Below are 20,759 nucleotides of genomic sequence, written 5' to 3'. Positions count from 1 at the left end.
ATCGGACCTGGTGAGCTGTTGTAGTGTTAATGATAAAAACATATAACTGTATTTAGTATTATTAGTAAATAGGAAATCACACTTACAACTATTGAGGCGGAAAAATATTTGATAAGAATTAAACCTTAATGAATGTATTTTTAATACTAATAAATATAAATGCTATTAAGTATGAACACAATTCGTCAATGATTTTTTAAACGGAAAGCTCGCAAATAATTTTAAGCATATTATATTAGTAAATATGAATTGATATTAGGAGAATGCTAAAATCCATCAGTGTATGACTTACCGATACTTAAATCGAATACATTGTGTGTTTCAAATACATTCTAAAAATAAGACTATGGTAAGAATTGTACGTGTAGAATTGTAGAACGTAATTTAGTCTTTCAGTTGAAATTGAACCAGCAAAGGACTGATCTTTCCTCAAATAATGGCAAGTTTATTTATATATTTTCCCGACAACGGAAACCGTACATGTTTTGCAGTAAAATACTGCTCAAGGAATGTTCTTTAAAATGTTAAAGTTTCTTCGCGGTCACAGTCCTCGCATTTTAGAGTCAATTTTAAACTTTTAACACGAAAAAGGAGGAGAGAATGCCTTGTAAATTGCGACAACAGTAAAAAAATTAGCATTCTTTTCCTACCAAAGAAAGTTATTTTTCCCCAATGAGATCAATCATTATTAATAATAAAATATATGTTTAATACATGTATTTAATAATATTCAATAGGATGTTTTAAAAGATGTATCGGTAAACAGTAGTCCAGCGCGGAGTAGGTATTTGGGTCTCCACAGAGTGAAGCTTAAAGTGGGGCCACACCGGCAACAAGTCGCGCGACAACTCGTTAAATTTTACGATAATTATCATAATTGCTTAAGAAATTTTACGATAATTATCATGCTTATCGTAAAATTTAACGAGTTGTCGCGCGACTTGTTTTCGGTGTGGCCGCACTTTTATTAGCCACTCGCCCAACCCATTGGGTCTCTGCACTGGATCAAACACATATTTACAAAACAACTTGAATTATTTTTACCAGCCATGTATCGAAGCCGATACCTACCGCTTTATAAACGGCTACTCTCCGAAATAGTTTGGCGACCACTGCTCTAGAGACATAGAGTTTTGATACTGAATAGTAAATCTCAGCTCACTAGAAATACCTGGTATAATATATTAATAAATTAGTATATTACGAGTTAATGAAATTAAATTATAAAATCATATTAATTTTGTGGATAAAGAAAAAAATATTGGCAACTATAAAATTTGTTTTTTAATGTAGATAAAATATCATTCCAACAGAATTGATATAGGTTTCGCAATTAGCATTTCCTTTATTATCTGCAGTAGGTAATTAATAAGACCGCATATGTTGAAAACAATTATTATCATTTCGACGCAATAAAATAAATGGGCAATAACTTTTGTTCCGCGGATAGTTTTTCGGGTTTATTTTCACTATAAATATAAAGCAGAAAGCACATCACATTGTGGAATGGGCATGCGGCACTAAAATCGGCGTATTGCCAAGTTATTATTACTCAAAAATGAATGAAATAAAAGCGAAGAGGGAGTGTTACGCCAACTCACAATGTGCTGAGCTTTTCGTTGGCAGTTCGTGCAAAAATTTTCGCGTAAAATTCATTCAATGCAGCCGATTGATAATATCATGAAAGACGAGTGTGTTTTATTAGGCGATTGATTTTTACAGTCAGAAAATAATTCTTCAGCGGAAAATAATTTTTAATATCTTTTAGAATCATATGATTTAAAATATTATAAACAACGAATTGTTTTTTGTCTTAACAAAAAAAAAACAATAGGACCACTTATGTGAAATCTTCATCAATGGATCATGAATAAATTCAGAATTGTTGCAATCATAATAATGTATCATATTGTTTAACAATACAGATATTGTAATGAATGAGGAAAAGCCTCCTTATACTCCTTCCACCCTCAAATATATATAATATTATAATATATATAATATATTATAATAAGAGAAACGAATGGGTTAGGAAGCAGACAAGAGTACGCGATGTAATAGACGTTGCCAAACAGCTTAAATGGAGATGGGCGGGGCACATTGCTCGCCGAAAGGACGGCCGCTGGACAAATGCCGTCATCCAATGGTACTCAAGGGGTACGAAACGGCCACAGGGTCGCCCTAAAAGCCGCTGGATTGACGAACTGGTAAAGTTCGGCGGAAATACGTGGCAGCGAACGACACAGGACCGAGAGAGTTGGAGAAAGCTTGGGGAGGCCTTCATCCAGCAGTGGATTGACCCCGGCTGATGATGATAATATATAGGTATACGATGATGTTTCTTCACCTAACTTTGGTCGTGTGGGACATCGATTTTCTGTTTTTTAAGCGGTATCTAATTGGCGCCAATTATCTCAATTGCTTAAAATGTGTTGCGCAATGTAAAGCTTTTTTGAACAATAGATAGACATACAAATAGAAAAATCTATGTCACTCGAAGAAGGTAAAATTGGTTCTAATTTTTACCACGTTTTTATTAGCTCGTATTCTTGTTTGTCCGGTACAAATTTTTTCTTGTTTGTCCCAGATTTGTATTGGACGATTGAAGATTTTTAACTAACTTCCCGACTAGCTAGACATTTGAAACTTTTAGAATATATCAGAACACGACGACAATGCATTCTTTTAATACCTACTTTTAGCCATATTTAAGCAGAATTGAATTCATTTTCAGTTAATGCTGTATGTAAAGTTATTGATATTATGAAAAAAATCGTAAAAAGTAAAACACTATTATTGGTTGCTAAGGGGGTCTTAGCCACTAAATTATTAATATATACTTACGTGCGTTATTATGGAAATCAATATGAAATGTCATAATAACATTTCAGTATTCTATATTTATTCAGTATTTCTATCAAGTACTTACAAAAAAAGTATTTATTAATACATATAATTGTCAAGTTTATATGATTCAACAGAAAATATAAAAACGTGGTATATAAAAAGTCCTTTTTATCTTGTAATTATTATTATATTATGTCAACAATTTTTTTTTAAATAATGTACCTACTATGTTTTTAAGTTAAGATTTTTATGAGTTATTTGCATGCAAGCTTGGTTGACAGATTACAATGTACACTATAAATTATACTTGACTATACAGTAATTTTAAAACTGATTGAAACAATTGAATGAAAACTCATAAAGAAACCTTCTTTCAATCCAGTAATCCATTTATAGTATGCACATCAATGAAGGCATTGTGTTTTTTTTTATTTGACCTATTGTGACCGCTAATCCTGATTAAGCAGACTGAGAGGATATTGATTGAGTGGTCATTACCATATTGCAAGCAGCATCCCAGTTAAGACCGATTGCCAAATTAGCTACCTACTAACTACTTAACTTACTTGTCTGTGGACAGTCGTTGGCTGCAGTAAAGACCATATTTTATTTAGCAAAATGATCATACGTAAGATATACTTAGGTTAAGCTACATTGACATTATTATGCAGCATCATAGATTTTATATTGCAGGATATTATATTAAAGCAGTACCCTCAACTCAATGGAGATAACTCATATCATAATCAATCAACCACCTACAGTCTACCTTATTCTACCTGTGTTTATATCTCGATTCGATGATTAATTTTTATTAATATTATAGAATGGTTTAACAATTGAATACTATCAACCGATACCTAGCCCAAAACAAGACACACGTGTCCGCATACAAATTTGTACAATGATAAGTTTGAAACTCTTTTAAATATTATTTGAACACTCCATATTAATGATTTCCGCACTTTATTAAAAACAACATTCCACAAGACCACTCGTCGTTACTTACATTGAAAAAATCTCCCAAATATGGCCGCACTTGCTTGTGTGTCACTATATTTGCACATGTTTTAATCCACGGCGGAATACAACATATTGTACAGTTTAAATTTCATTACGGATAGGTTAACTTTATTATAGTTCAATTCTAGTCAATATGAGTGGGTTTTAGACATCCGGATTTCGCCTTTGGCGTCTTCAGGTTATATGTGTATTAACAGAATGTGATCAATGCCAGTTGTACATATGACAACATACGTTAAACCTATATAGGTGGTTCGCTAAAACCGACTCCTATAGAATAGTACAAAACTTCGAACGATTAAATATGTACCTAAAATCATATACCCACTATATTCAGGCCATGGCACGAAACTATAAACTTCAATCATAATTGCTAGTTATTGCTCATACTTCGAACTAGGGATTCCAATTCCGGGATCCCGAACTATTTTCAATACCTATGAATCCCGGGATTGGTGAACATAATCCAGAAATTTTCGGGATTGATTTTTCTATCAATTTGGAAAGTGAATTTGAGAAATAGAATAAATAAATCAAGAAACATTTAGTTAGAAGTTTCAGCCATTTACACCTAAGCTGTCTTCTTTTTTTGAAACTGTATTTTATTTGTTATCTTTTCATAAATAAATAAAACTGTTTAACTTCCACATTATTATTTATATTAAGTAAAATATTATTTCCTCCATTAAACCTATGTATTTCCAAAATCGAACATACCTACACAATATTAACAATAAATGTCTTAAATAGTATAAATATAATATTATTGACCAATTTTATCAATGTTATATAAATGTGTATATATAAAATTTTTATATCAACTATGGAAAAAATGACAATCCGGGGATTGTCAAATTGTAATCCCGAAATCCCAGGATCCAAATTTTGGCTCGGGATTGGATTCCCTAGTTCAAACGCAATAATATGGTAAATTGTTTGTAGAACATGATGATTATTGCATATTATTGACATTGGTACTTAAATGGTTATAATATCCAATAGAAAATCTTTTTTTATTGCGAACAGACTACCGCATTGCATTTGAAGATAATCAATAACGAGCACTACCATCGTAATTCAGTGCCACGGCCTGAATATAGCCAACCATGAAATGAATAGACTATGAAATTAATTAGGAATCGGAATCAACACAAGTCCTAGGAGTCCTTCAATCGGGAATTGTGATCGTGTACCTACTTAACGATTTTTTTTTAAGAAACTACGAATATTATTGATCAAATCAAACATGTGATGTTAAATGAGTAGGTATTCAGCATCACCTAATTACACTACAATGCTCCGTAACCCGATTCCCTTGCCACAGATTTACTGCACACCGTGTTGAGTGTTTAGGTGTTTGACATCCACTATGTCTCTGGGCACGATAATATAGGAGAAATGTCAGACAACTAGTTACCGGTGGCGATCCATTACTCTTAGGGCAAAGTTAATCCGTCACCTAAGCCAAAAAAATATACGACCAAATCCACATTACTTCATTAAATCTCGGTCTATAAATCAACTTCTAATAGACGTATACTTCTATAACTTGATACATCGCTCGCTTTTTTTATGAAATAATAATACATCACATTTAACAAGAATTAATGTCATAAATTATTGTTATGAGTAGGAGCGAGCAAGAAGTTATAAGATTCGGCCCATTTTTATAGACTTTAAATATATCATAATATTATTGCTCTACGAGTTTATATTCTGTTATTATTTTGATAATGTTCTTTGAAACATTACGTGTAGGTAGGACCGTCGCATCGAAAGAAAAGTATGGATACTTGGTATCGGTATTATATCGATATTTTTTGACGACCCTACGTGTACCTAGTCACCTATTTTATGGTTATATTTTCACGTTTATGCAATGACATCTATAGCCAAGTCGCGACATGAACTTACTATTACCGATCGTAGGGCTAGTTATTGGTTGTATTTCCAATGCAATGCGGTATTCTGTTCGCAGGAAATGATTATCTTCGCTATCATATTTTGTTCGTATCTATTAAATAACCCATTGAAAAAGACAGAAAAGGAGAAAAAAGTCGACTTAAATTGATTGAATTTGACAAATGTATACTAAAAATGCTACCACTATTATATCATATGATTAATTTTAATATTTTTTTTCTTATCTTGTGTAGGTATTGAAACACTGGTTAATTTGTAGGGTTTTAAGGAATATCTAAAAGTTAATAATAAAACATTTTTACCAAGGACAAGCGGCGTCAGATTGACGCCGATTGTCCAGAATCACTTGGTCAATAGCGGTGTCAAATTGGCGCCTATTACCTCCAATGGGTTAAAGAAATGATAATCATTTCCTATAAACAGTTTACCGTGTTTAAATTCACAATATCATGCCGCGGCCTGATTACCCGACATGGCAATGTTTTACCCAATTGTGCAGTATAAAATTATTTGATAACACCATATTGCCTAGTAAAAAAAATAAACAAAAGATATTTTATTGTAATTTGTGAAACAAACAAAACATCGCAATACAAACTGTAGATACCATGCTTACAATATTAGTCGTCTTGATATTTTTATAGCCGTGACAAATCAAAGAAACATTAATTTCTTGCTTCTAAGAAGCTGACTAATTTCATTCGACTAAATTGTCCATTTAGCGTTGACAAGCTGCCATGTGTTCTTTGAAGATAGTACATTGTCATTCGTAATAATTACCAAATCATTTAAAAATGATAAATCAGACTATTGAACAGCTTCCTGCCTCTCAACTAACGAATGTTTAGGTGGGCACTTATTCACCAGTGCATTTTAAAGAACTCTTTAGCATGAGAATTGTCACGGGAAGTAAGGGTCAATAAATCTGTTCACTCTTACGTCATTACATCTCATTTATGTCTGGACAAAGGGAGAAAGGAGACGAGCTAATCAAATTGAATCTGTTCGTGACTTGTAAACAGTATTATGTATTTATGCACTGAAAACTGCACTTTGTTTCATACTGATACTGGATAGTATTGATGGACAATATTACCTAAGTCTAGTAGCATGACACTATGTAGGTAGGTACTATAACTATAATATTCAAAAATGAAGATATTTTAATGGTATATTATTATAAATGACAATATGACAAGTCCTATCGTTTATCTTATAATATGTTAAATTGGCGAATATGAATATGGATATTATTATAATTACTCGTACCTACCAATTATATCGGTATGCCATACAAAATATTAAAATAGATTTGCATATTGCTACTAAACTTTGACTTGTAATCCTAGGATAAGTTTTTTTGACATTTTCGTTACTTACCTAAAATTGCATTCAAGTGGAAATATATAAGATAGAAATGTGTTTCATTTACTTATTAAATAATTAAAATTTGGTGTATGTACTATATTTATTTTGATATAAATAAGGATGTTGAATAAAACCTTCTACTACAGAAATGGAGTGAAGCAAAATCTCGATCTAATAATTTTCTGCCTGCTGTCATCGCGACTCAAAAAAGTGCATAAGGTCGAGCCCCTGACCTTTAGTGTGAAGCAGCGCGTATTTATTATTTTGTTTATGTGGACAAAGAATATATATATATATATATATATATTATATAAGAATTAATAATTGCCACTAGAAAAAGCTACGCTAGCTAAAGCTAAAAGGCTACGTGTCAAACTTATAATGTTGTGGGTCCTGATTTCGAATCCCGGGCTTAGCAAAAATTCACGAGTAGTTTGGGCACAAGAGTATGGACCTAATAGATTGAACAAGAACACTCATTTCTCGTAAACGAAAAATCTGTTAATAATATTTTTCGTAAGGTGGCCTACATCCACCCATATAGGATTGTTGAACCAATTAAAAAAAAAATAGAAAAGAACATGAATATAACTACTTATTTTTATGCCATCCTCTATATAAGGTCGACCTAATGCGGTGCTGAGATTTCACACTTAAAAGTATTGTCATGTGATACGCCCGATAAAGACCGGGAGTTGTGGTTTGGTGGAACCATTAACTTCAATATACTCTTGGTTTCTGATAGTGAAGACAATGTACTGTAGTTTTCTATTTTTTTTATTTTGTCCTTTCTCATTCGTTTGATGATATCAACATTTGTCACCTAATTAGTACAAACTCGAGGACGTCAACTCCCTCTAATATTGCCTAGCTGAAGAGCATATAATTCAGTGAAACGGCAAATAATTTTCAACTATAGGCGCAACAAAATTTTGGACTCGCTGGCATTCGGAGAGCGAAAGTTGAGCTGTGAACACGTCAATTTGTTTTGTGATGGCGTCGGGGGAATTAATTCTTAAATCGTGTAAAAATGATTAAAAAATGTTACCCATTTACTTGAAAAAGAAAACATGTCAATGAATATATTATTATTACTAATAGAACAATAAACATAACATTAAATGCATGCATGCTGAATTTTTATGACAAATTATGTGTTGTTCTGCACGCGTCGTTTGTACAATATTCGCGTCGCGTAGTCACGATCGTTTTAGACCGTACCCCAGCTGATATATAGCCTTAAGACGATACATCAGTGAAACGGCAAATAATTTTCAACTATAGGCGCGACAAAATTTTGGACTCGCTGGCATTCGGAGAGCGAACGTCGAGGTGTAAATACGTCAATTTGTTTCGTGATGGCGTCGGGGGAATTAATTCTTAAATCGTGTAAAGATGACTAAAAAACGTTACGCAACATTTAGTTGAAAAAGAAAACATGCCAATGAATATATTATTATTGTTACTAATAGAACAATAAACAGAACATTAAATGGACGCATGTTGAATTTTTATGACAAATTATGTTTTGTGTTGCACGCGTCGTTTGCACAATCTTCGCGTCGCGTGGTCACGATCGTTTTAGACCGTGCCCCAGCTGAAGTATAGCCTCAATGTATATGTACACTTCTTCCAATATAAAATAATTGAGAAGGCTTAACAGCGAGCCAATGCTATACGTAAATAGCTAATGTGATCAAAAAACATGAATTTTATTTAAATGTAAACCCTATTTGAGATCTAGAGTGGAATACACTATACTGATATAGCGTATATTATTATTACAAAGCGATAAAGTATCTGGCACTTCAGAGAGGTGTCGAGTCGTATCCTCGAGTGTCTTTATACGAGAGCGGTCCGTCCCAATTATGCAAATTGACGCACCTAAAATGAGAGCGATTGTTTAAATCTGTCGGCGGCGGAACCTCGCAATTCGTAAATCGGACGGCGGATGGCCAATCGGCGAGATGGAGCTCCGGTTGGCAAATTAGGATGTCTCCTCATATGCTGTTTTCCCAATGCAAAATGATAAACGAGAAATCTAATTTACGACCTCACACCGAATAATTCACACTTGAATGTATAAACAGTTGAATTCGCTTTTATTTTGCAGCACCGTGCAATTAACATGTCACAGGCAATATCTTTACATGTTATCTAAATTACGATTTAACGTAGGGTTTAAAAATACTTTCGTGCGTTTAACAGAAATATTAAATTTAGAAAGTGTAAATTTCAAAGTTAATTGATTGCTAATAATAAAACATAGATAAACAAAGCTATAAAAACTATTATTTACATCATCATTATCAAAAAAAACACCTCAGAAACAAATCTATTCGAAACAATATATGACTCGTACAGGACTCGAACCTGCATCCATTGGATTCCATCTAATGTGCTTAAACAATTTAGGATCTTACCTAATTACGACGAAATTGATTAATAGCATGTAACTGAAATTTCACTAATATCGGCGACTATAACGATGTACTAATGATTGGTATGTACTAACATTGATTATTAGCCAGCGTTATGTTCAACATTTTAATTTTAATGTCAACTTTGGATTTTAAATTATATAAAGGTAATCATTTCAAAATACTTCGTTGGTAAAATCGTATACAATAATGACTAAAATTTTATGGATTCATAGCGAAACTCCAATCATCCATATATTTTTTTATTGCTTCTACAATCCTACGTTGATCTGGATCACTTCAGGAAGAGGTATTTTAACAGATTTTTGTTTTTTACGAGAAGTGGATGCTACTTACTTAGGTCCTAACACGACAAGTGATTTTTTGCCAGACTCGGGATTCGAACCCGTGACCCACGACATTATAAACCTAACGCGTAGCCGATCGGCCATCGTGGATATCCATTTATATTAACTAATGTAAATAAATTCATATTATACGGTAAAATCCATTTTTATCGTTTACTAAAACAACATGCGTGAAACTCCACAAACGGTCGTGTAAATTCCCCATTAACAAAGGTGTCCGGCAAGGTGATACCATTTCACCTAAACTATTCACCGCTACTCTTGAGGACTTATTTAGGAAACTTGATTGGGAGGAAAAAGGTGTTCCAATTAACGGAGAGCACCTCAGTCACCTGCGCTTTGCAGATGATATTGTTATACTCTCACAAGACCCGAAAGACCTCCAAGGTAGAATGCAAGAACTCGCGGATGTCAGTCAAACGGTCGGTCTAAGGATAAATGTCTCAAAGACAAAAGTGATGAGGAACTGTTTTTCGGACCCTGCGATTATCTGTATTTCTGGCACCCAACTCGAGCAAGTCAGCAGCTACATCTATCTCGGACAGCAGGTGTCCATAGACGGAAGCATGCACGATGAAATTGCTCGAAGAACAAAGCTGGGATGGAGTGCTTTCGGACGTCTGAATACTATCTTCAAGAGTGACCTACCATTATGTCTTAAGCGTAGGGTGTTCAACCAATGTGTGCTACCCGTGCTCACGTATGGCTGCGAGACGTGGACCCTCAACACGAGAGATGTCCAAAAGCTAAGAGTCACACAGCGAGGCATGGAGAGGTGCATGTTGGGCATCACGCGAAAGGACCGTAAGAGAAACGAATGGGTTAGGAAGCAGACAAGAGTACGCGATGTAATAGACGTTGCCAAACAGCTGAAATGGAGATGGGTGGGGCACATTGCTCGCCGAAAGGACGGCCGCTGGACAAATGCCGTCATCCAATGGTACCCAAGGGGTACGAAACGGCCACAGGGTCACCCTAAAAGCCGCTGGATTGACGAACTGGTAAAGTTCGGCGGAAATACGTGGCAGCGAACGACACAGGACCGAGAGAGTTGGAGAAAGCTTGGGGAGGCCTTCATCCAGCAGTGGATTGACCCCGGCTGATGATGATGACTAAAACAACATCAATAGACGGGGTCAAATCCCTGATGGATGAATGTCACCTTTAGCTTCTTCCTTTCTTCTCTATCCTTCAAGCTAAAACCTACTGGTTAACCGTTTCGTTAATTCAACTATTTATAATGGCTTTGTGGCGATTTAGCCCTGTTGGTTACCACTGTATGACTATTTTTCTGATAGCTTTTCATTTGAATTAAGCTATTTGTGTATTTTGAGCGTTATGACCAACATATTAAGAATGCATACAACTAGATTATCACCCACTCGGAAGAATATTATAATATATGTATTATTATCTTTACAATTTGAAAGAGTGAGTAACAAGTGTTCAAAAGAAGTTTAATATAAGTAAGTACCTAGAGTACTAAACTATAATGTAATATATTATACTATATTTATAATAAATAGACTAGAGGAAGTATTATCGACTTGTAGGTTTTTAGTGATTAATGTAGCTCTAAGTGATGGGTATATGTACTAATATATAGGTACACTGAAATTCCAATCGTATGTATATGAAAATACAAATGTATGTTAACTACGCTCGAGTGAAATTCAAATAATGTCGAGCGTAATAAAAATCGATGTTCGCCAGACGGAAAACGCTCTATAACGAAAGTACTAGCCGCTAGTGGCTTCTCTTGCATGAAACATTTCCCGACGACTAGTCGCGATTGTTATGTATTTCAATGGACTTCCGATACCATACGTACGCTAATACGTAGGATGTGACAAATAGATTTTCATAAATATACCATTTTGTTCTATTTACTTTTTTTGTATAAGTAAATATGTAAAATATGTGAAGGAATCGATAGTTGAATGTAAAAAATATCACTGGAGAGAAATTTTGTTAATGTTTATTTTTTTATCCGTTTTCCCAAAACATTTTTAGATCTATGCGATAGAACTAAATACCTATTTTATAATATATTGATTTATAAAAATCAACAATATGTGAATTAAATCTTTCGACTTACAAAACAAGAGCTTTCTAACCATTGTGACTGTAAGAACATTACAAATAAGGATACACGTCTGTTTACTGGAAGCCAGGCGGGGACAGTGGTAATTTTTATAGCCGATTTATTTCTGGAAAATTCAAGAATTCAAGAATGATAAACTAACCTAATCTAACAAATGTTCCAGTATAGAGAGTATAGAGAGTATAGGCTATTTTAAAAATTTGTTTGCCACCGGCTTCCATTACATAGACAAGAACCAAAATAATTATTAGGTTGGTACATTAATTAAATCTTGTTGTATTCAGTTTTTGGGTTATTACCGTGTATTTTTCCATCTTACTTCCTCGACGAATTAAAAATCAAATTATCACATTTTAAACTTCTATTATATATGTTACGCCGAATGTGCGAAATTGAATATTACATGAAATGGGCAAAATTTTGCCTAAATCATGAAAAATGCAAGCCCGTTGTCTTATTCATGAATTAGACAAAATATCTGGAGAGTGCGTGAAATTGGCAGTAATTTTTCTGCCTACTTCATGTCTTGGACAAATTAGATACTAGCGCTACGGTGGTATTTTTTGCAACTAAACTAAATGTGTGAAATGCTCGTCGATTGGTCAAAATATACGTATATTGTCTATGGTCGAAATAGGTGGTCGCGCTCCGGTGGTATTTTTTGCAACTAACCAAATTTGTGTCAAATGTCATTGATTATAATATAAAAATATACCAATCAATAACTAAAATGACGTTCATGTCCATTTACTATGCGCAAAAAAACTAGAACTATAATATGATAACGGATGAATTTTATTTAAAGGTATTTTCGCGATTTGATTCGTGCTTGGGTATCGTACATGCAATGGTCGATTGTATTGTTGACACTTGTTAGCTAACCTCAAAATGGACATTCAGTTGAATAATTCAGAATTTCAAAACCTAATCTAACCTAACCTAACCTAACCTAACCTAACCTAAGCCAACCTAACCTAATAATATTATATTATGTCCAATTATAACTAATAAAATCATCCGTATTATATTTACTTTTTCTGCTGTCATGTTGACAGTTTAAGAATTCCATGCCCTGGCGACTTCATGTACTCGGCAGAAAATTTACCTTATTCATGAATAAGGCAACAGGCTTGACTATTACATGAATTAGCCAAAATTTAGCCCATTTCATGTAATAGTCAATTTCGCACATTCGGTGTAACATATACAAGGAATTTATTAACTTTCCTCCAAAACTTGATGATAAAAGCAATAAATGTTGAGAGTATTACGCACAGCCAAGCGGACAAAAGACTCCATGGTCAGCGACTTTGGCATTCCTGCTGAATGCTTAGAAGGATAAAGTAAAGCCATGGAGAAGGATAGATTCTAACAAGCAAGAAGAATTACAATTTTTCAGCCATAAGTTATTATAAATGTTTATACTGTTACTGTAGATACGAAAAGATAAATTTCTAACAAATGAAAATACTTTTTAAACAATAACACATTTTGATAATACCGTTTATGTATAAGTTAATGGTATAGTTTTCACGGTCAAAATGTAATATTATTATGTAGCATTAAATGGCGTGTATCGGAATAGCGTCGCGTTGCGTCGGTCTCGTGAGACGACTCCAATAATAGCTGCGGTAACGGCGTCTTCCAATAGCGTCGTTGCAGCCTCAGGTGCAGCTTGTAGGTTTACTTCACATAAAAAAGCCACCCATAATATTCATGAGAACCATGCAAATGTGTAATTATCACTAACCTGAGCTTACTTGGGGTTTTATAGGATTTTCCGTGTTGTACCTACTTAACGTTGCAAAATGTTATAAGTAGGTATATGTATTATTAAAGTGAAACACAAAAAATTAATTAATAATAATTAATAATAAATTATTATAGTATATTTAATTTTCTCTACAATACGATATGGATGTTGGCCATTTCACGAAGAGTTGTTTTACAAGTCTGGAGTATGGATCGATTGAAAACGTGCTAATTTTATGACAGAAGAGTCGAAGGTATAACCATCATATCCATGATAAAAAATAGGTCCGTGAATCTGATGTCTTCATCATTTTACGTTTCTCAGAATTAGCTTAAATTTTATGGGAAACTATTTCGCAGTATTTTTGAATAGAACCATTCCATTTGATAACATTGTTCTTTATGAAAAAAGATTGTAAGCCACTTGCTAAACCTATTAGCTCCATGCTATGGGTGCAAATATAATACATATATTGAAAATTATTGTGGGTATTGTCCAGTAAGTAACGGTCTCAAATCCGAGGACTCACGACTCAATTGCAGGCAGGTGATCAAAAATAAGTAAACACTACGTGCTATCTATAATTATTGTCCTACTATTTTTTTTATTTATTCTTGAGTAATAAAATTGCACCGTATTGTACCCACTATAGAAGTGGGTGAGCTGTCGTCTATGTAACGTTCGATCCCGAGGCTTTTCAAAAATACACGTTATTTTTCAACAAACTTTTGATCCAGTGCAAGGACCAAATAAGTTGGAGGAATTGTTAACAATCATCCATTTTAAACATCTGTTAATGTCTATATAACCTTAAATTGTACAAGCCCATAATTATGTGAAGTTTAGGTGTCAATATATTAATTTCATTAAGTATCTTTTTTTATTATAAAATCGTATTCAATAAGTATTGCTTGAAATGTAGATCAAAATTCATAAATAATTTTTACTGTAATAATTATGTGAAGCTGTGAAAATGTGAAAATATGCAAAAAACAGCGTAGGTACTTAATTAATAAAAATAATAACTTAAATTACCTATTAATTACCTTATTACTTGATAAAAATAATTGTTCTATTATTCAAATTTTCCTGCATACATGAAACATATTTTTTTACTTGATGCATACGAGGGAAAAATATCTTTTCTCCAATCCAATCATCATAACTTACTCAATTAATTATTCATAAAAATATCTAAAATGATCTTGATTTTATTACTAAGAAATAAATGATAAGTAGAAATACATAATACCTCCACCTAATATTGTATCATATTAAAAGTATATTAGCAAGCTAATATTATATGTATTATATTATGGGAATGGATTTGATTGAACCCATTGTGCATAATGATCGAAATAATATGCTAAAATACCTATCAGTATGCATGCACGTTGGGAAAACTAAAATCGATTTCCCTCTGAATGTAATGGAATCTATTATTCAACAAACAACCGAACACGAGAGATCAAAACAAGTTCATTAGGGTACAATGTAGAATTATTATCTGCCCGATCTGCGCACGGAAGTATGTACATGGAAAATTATTAGGGAATAGTAGTTATACGTATGCATAGATACATAGGTACACTTTTACAATATCAGTGATATTGACTATTGAACTCGTGCATTTTTATTTTAATACACATATATTTCAATACATAATATATACATAATATAAGGGTTATATTATGATTAATGACTCAACATAAAGACATCACATCGAATAAGAGTATTCAGTCATTCATTGGACTATGGACTGACGTGAGTGAAGAATCAGCATTGGATTGACGTTCTGTCTCCTTTACAGGCTAAACGGATTCCGGTATCCTCGAAACCCATCCTCCGGATACAGCGAAGCTCTGGGATTCAGGCATGACCTAGGAAAACTGGAGACAGCGATTCTTAGAGGTGACTATAAAGAATCAAAATTCACATGTGGTTTTTTTTTCTCATGTGTATTGGCACCCAGAATATAGATGTGGTAATATGGGCAAATGGCTAACAACAAAGTCTTGTAAGGCCTATTAGGGCCAAGGTAAATAAAGACATCCGATTTACGAGTAGGTTTCGTGGAGGCACAGTTTTGATTCAATCGTCTCGACGTTTGCTTTCATTGTATCATAATATTCATAACTTACGTGCCATTGCAAGTGTTACAAATTATGAGTCAGCCAAAAAAATGTCCATTGGTCAGCTTGGCCGGATTGCTCATTTCCTACGACTTCAACTGCAAATTATTGGATATTGCAATTGGACAATAAGCTAGTTGTTGATTGTTTTTACTAGAGTATTATTAGTCTCTATTAAAAGTCCTGTGACTTTAATTATTATAAACGTAAACGTCAAACGGATAGCATTCACTTGGCGCGGCCGCGCGTGGTCATATTCTAAATTCACGGCTTCAGGCACCGCCATCTTTTCTACTTGAGTCGGCAATGCTTCAGGCCAATCGTCACCACAATCATCAAGTTATGTTGGGCTAAAATATAAACTTTTTCAATGATTGGACTAGTCGCCGCTGCGAGAAAATTATGGTAGGTACCTATGTGTGTAGTTTGTAACGAATTTACATTAAATTTGATATCAAAAATAATATAATAAGAAGGCATCTTCTAAATGACATAATTTGCCTACGAACGGCACTGATTATAATAGTACCAGTAATAGTACAAAAACAGATAAGTAACTGATATTATAGACACATACTTACTAAAATCAATTTCAAACAGTGAATCTGACATAATTAATCATTATTTACAGTGGGTACGTATCAATAAGGGGAAAAAACATATTATCATATTGACAAGGTAGTGATGGCGACATTCAATACATCCGACATACGACCAAAAGGTTGGAAGGCTATGTTATCGTTGAGGATCAGTTGTCGCCGGTCGTTGTGGTTACCACAAAAAGCAATCCGAGACGGCGGTCAAGGATCCAACAAACTGACAAACTTTTTGCTCTCCCACAGTTTGTTTAATCAGACTCGCAAAATAATAATACCGACATGCCTTAATCTTAATTAATTTGCAGCATTCAGTGGCAAGACGAAGTTGTATTAATTTTGTTACAAAAAAAAATGAACAAAACAGAGCAGAAATGAATATTTTAATTAATGGTATAAGTATATATTTGCAAATTTGAAAAAAGTGGAATTACTTAGGCACTGTATTCTTGTGAATTATTCGTTGAATAAAAATAAGTAAATTAAAAATTACTTATTAGCAAGTTCAAGTAAGTTACAACAAAAAACCTTTGAGTGATCCTTGACATCGGTTAGTAATAATTAAAATAGGTAATAACTACTTTGATTTAAAATACAAAAGCCGATCGACAATAGTGGCCCAATTTGGAAAGCGCTTCAGAGAGTATTAAAAGCCATCATTTAAATTTTGTCGCAATTAAGGATGACTCCTTTACCATATTGGTATATGTGCATGGGCGCGAAACCCGAGAGATGCAGGTTCGATTCCTGCGGGATGTCGGGATTTTTTATATTGGTTATAATATATGTTCTCAGAAGTGTTTTCAAAATTATGTAGGTATGTTCAATAATTAGTAGGCTATATTCATATTCATTCATAATTCAAACCTTTGTAAACAGAGACTTTACTTTTTGTTCAAACATTGCAGTTTACAGCGCCAGATTTATAATTATTAATAATTTTATTAACTTGTTAATTACTTATTATTGATAAAAATAGATAAGTACTACAATCTAGTGAGAGCGCCAAAGCGACACTATGTGGATATATAATAATACAGAGTTTGAAAATACCTATGTTTTCAGAAGTAATAAAAAATGTTGCAATGTGCATTGTATCTTTTTATATTATCTTTTCAAAATTACACTTTAAATGTGAACTGATTTGATTTACATGCAAAATTTAAAATAATTGTGCAAAATGTGAATAGGTACTTGTTTTAATTGTGACATTTTGATCAAATGTATTGTGCAATAATACCCCGTATGGGTATGAAAAATAGATCATAGCTTCTGAAAATGAATCTACTCTTCAGCTAAAAAGAAGGAAACGACAGTGCTAAGAAACACTGGCTAGAATAGAATATATTGTATAAAGAGATTCAACATCATTGTCTAATTATACGGCAGTCGGAGGGAGTTTGCGGCAAACAGGACCATTGTGGAGATGTTTCGTTATTACCTATGTCATATGACCTATAATCTCTCGATTTCTATAATGCAAAAAATATTCCCAGATGATAATTGATCATGCATTCTCATGAAAAGTGGCATTCAAAGATAGATAAAATAGAAGAAGATAGACAAATATAGAAATATATTTATCATAGTGACAATATACCTAATAGCGGACAATACCGGCCTTTATTATTATATTATACTTTGTGGATAAAGTACTATAGGTATATTTTATATTGTCTGAATGACTATATTGTCTTTGTGACAATTGAAAAAAATAATAAGTAATTAATTGGCAAAAAAAATATTCACTTACATATTCAATTTTATCTATTTGTCTTGAACTTAGAATTGTAATTCACATAATAAGTACTGCCTATATAATTGTAGTACACATTCAAGATGCATGCGTTTTCGTAGAAATGACATACAATATTGTTAAGTGAAGGTATCTGAAATTAATGATAGACTTGCATTGATTAGAGATGACTATTAATAGGCAATATCATTCAATAAAACTGTTGGTTTATTTACATACATAACATAAGGTGACCCCTTGCTGAAAAAAAATAAAAATAAAAATTAATATAAAACATAAATAAATCTTCGGCGTATAATGTGGTCAAAAAGTAAAAGTAAAAAGAAGCAACCAGTAAAGTACAAATATTTATTATAACAAAAATAGTCAATATGGTGATGTATAAAAATACCCTATGACTATATTCTTACCCATGGTCCCCACATACCAAAGCGGACCCCAGGGTTAGGATATTATTTAGTGGCCCCCCTTACATATCGCTAAGATTAAAGCCATTGTGACGCTTTACAGTAGGGTTTTCCAAATGGTGTTCGAGGTAGTGTTAATGGTAGGTATTCAGTAATTCAGTGTATTTTAGCGATTTTTTGTATTTTTGAATACCTACATCTACTTGAATTATGGAGTTGTCGAATATCGAAATCTTCTAAAATTACAGCGCACAGCCGCCCATTTAATGTTAATATTGACGAAGTAAAATAGCACCGCAGGAGACTTTTTTATTATTAGAACAAATGTGTGATGTGTGTTTATATCTCTTATCTGGTCGACCCGCCACGCCGGGCCCCTCATGAGCCGGGGCCCCCAGGCTAGAGTCCTGTCAACCCCCCTTTGTGGGGGTGATTCTCGTACCTAACTCATCACTCATTTTACATAAGTATTCTTAAAAAAATTACACTCACTTAAAAATATGATCAACTAATGATTTATAATAGTAATGTCGCAAAACAGAAAAAAATAACTTAATTATTGCTTATATATTATACAGTTAGTTCCATATTATTAATATCATCACTGAAACCTTTTCACACACGCTGGTTGGGCTAATTATGGTCGCTCTCATCCTAATATTTCCCTCCTACCTATAATCCAAATTATTGTTGGAAGTCCATGCGCAACCTAGTTACGGGTCTTCAGTCAACCTTAATTGATAAACAGTCACTTATTCGTAGACCACGACCGGGTCAACTTGATACAGTGTGACCGTCGTGCAAGCGAGATACCGGCTCTTGAGAGTTAACAACCGTAAACACATACAGGATGACTCATCAACGGAGTGTCCTTGGTAGGAAGGAATACTGAGCGAGTGATAAACAGAACCATTTACAAACTAGTGCATGAGTGCATGACCCGGGACCTGCTCCAGCCATAAAGCTGAACAACACCATGGTTAGTGCCTGGATTGGCTCCCGTTTAAACCGCCCCCTCCCCCAAGATCCGTAATCCACCACACAAATTACAGTCTAGATACTAAAGTTCGCCGCCGGACGCATTATAGATAATTTGATTAACATCTTACTCGATGCGATTAATAATGTTACAGATTGTATAGTTCATAATGATCAAATAACTCTTTTCGCGAAAATTAGCTTCATTTTTGCATTACTGTGATAAACATTGAACAAACAAACCCCTCACATTTTGGAATCTAATTTTATCCCGAAGTCATCTTTTATTCAGCTCCCCGATTCCGCTGTTTTATTACTGCGGTACAGTTCTAATAGAATTAGTGAGTGGCACGCGTATGTGTGGGTACATCGTACATGATCCCGTGTCATTAATTTTCATTTGTGTACCTCAGTCAAGAGTAACAAATAGGCTCTCTAATGACAAATCGTATGCGCATGTTTATGACCTATACTATTATAGTAATCATACATCTTAAATAAATGGTGTGCTTTTGTGACTTAGTATTTGTGTTTCCTCCTTGTCTTAATAAGAACATAATGTGTTGTTGGAAATTTGGCGTAGCTAAATGTTAAAATTAATGTTGGTAGGTACATACATATTATATAATATGTAGGTGCTGTATGATTGACTTGTATATCACTTTTATATATTAAATTATGTAGTTCCACACCGCTACGCGGAAGTTTTATTATGTTCCATTAACAAAACCACAGAACATATTAGTATTAATAAGAAATGCAAAAGCCAGTCGCCATATACAAAGATTTTGATGGCAGATTTTTTGTTTATAACTTAATGAAGATCAACCCATAAAACGCAATAAATACAAAGTCTGCTGAGTGACCTCAAACATAAACAATATTCAGTGCGCGTTTAGTTTACGTTTAAACTTTAATGCGAATGATACAAACGTAAATATTGTAAATAATATAATCTTTAACACGTTTTCGTTTTTATATCTACTTACAGTCATACACAGAAAGAAACCCACTTCTATATTTTTTTTGTTTACTAATTAATTATTAATTTACTAATAAAATCGAATATATTTTTATAAAATTT

The 20,759-nt window shown here is 33.5% G+C and overlaps 1 protein-coding gene across 8 annotated transcripts in view; it reads right to left on the bottom strand.

The window, feature by feature from the left end:
* CadN (neural cadherin) overlaps window positions 1-20,759 on the bottom strand; it is an 835,618-nt gene that overhangs the window by 631,521 nt on the left and 183,338 nt on the right. For 5 of the 8 annotated variants that reach the window (XM_085956138.1, XM_085956137.1, XM_085956141.1 and 2 more), the window contains exon 3: window positions 18,510-18,530. The exons of the other annotated variants lie outside the window; for them this stretch is intronic. In XM_085956138.1, the coding sequence (XP_085812264.1) occupies window positions 18,510-18,530 (21 nt within the window). The remainder of the gene's footprint in view (window positions 1-18,509; window positions 18,531-20,759) is intronic. 8 annotated transcript variants of the gene reach the window in all.

Source organism: Rhyacophila brunnea, unplaced genomic scaffold (assembly GCF_057557595.1).
Source record: "Rhyacophila brunnea isolate RB1 unplaced genomic scaffold, BYU_Rbru_1.0 scaffold_5, whole genome shotgun sequence".
NCBI lineage: Eukaryota > Metazoa > Arthropoda > Insecta > Trichoptera > Rhyacophilidae > Rhyacophila > Rhyacophila brunnea.
This window is presented reverse-complemented; position numbering and strand designations above follow the sequence as displayed.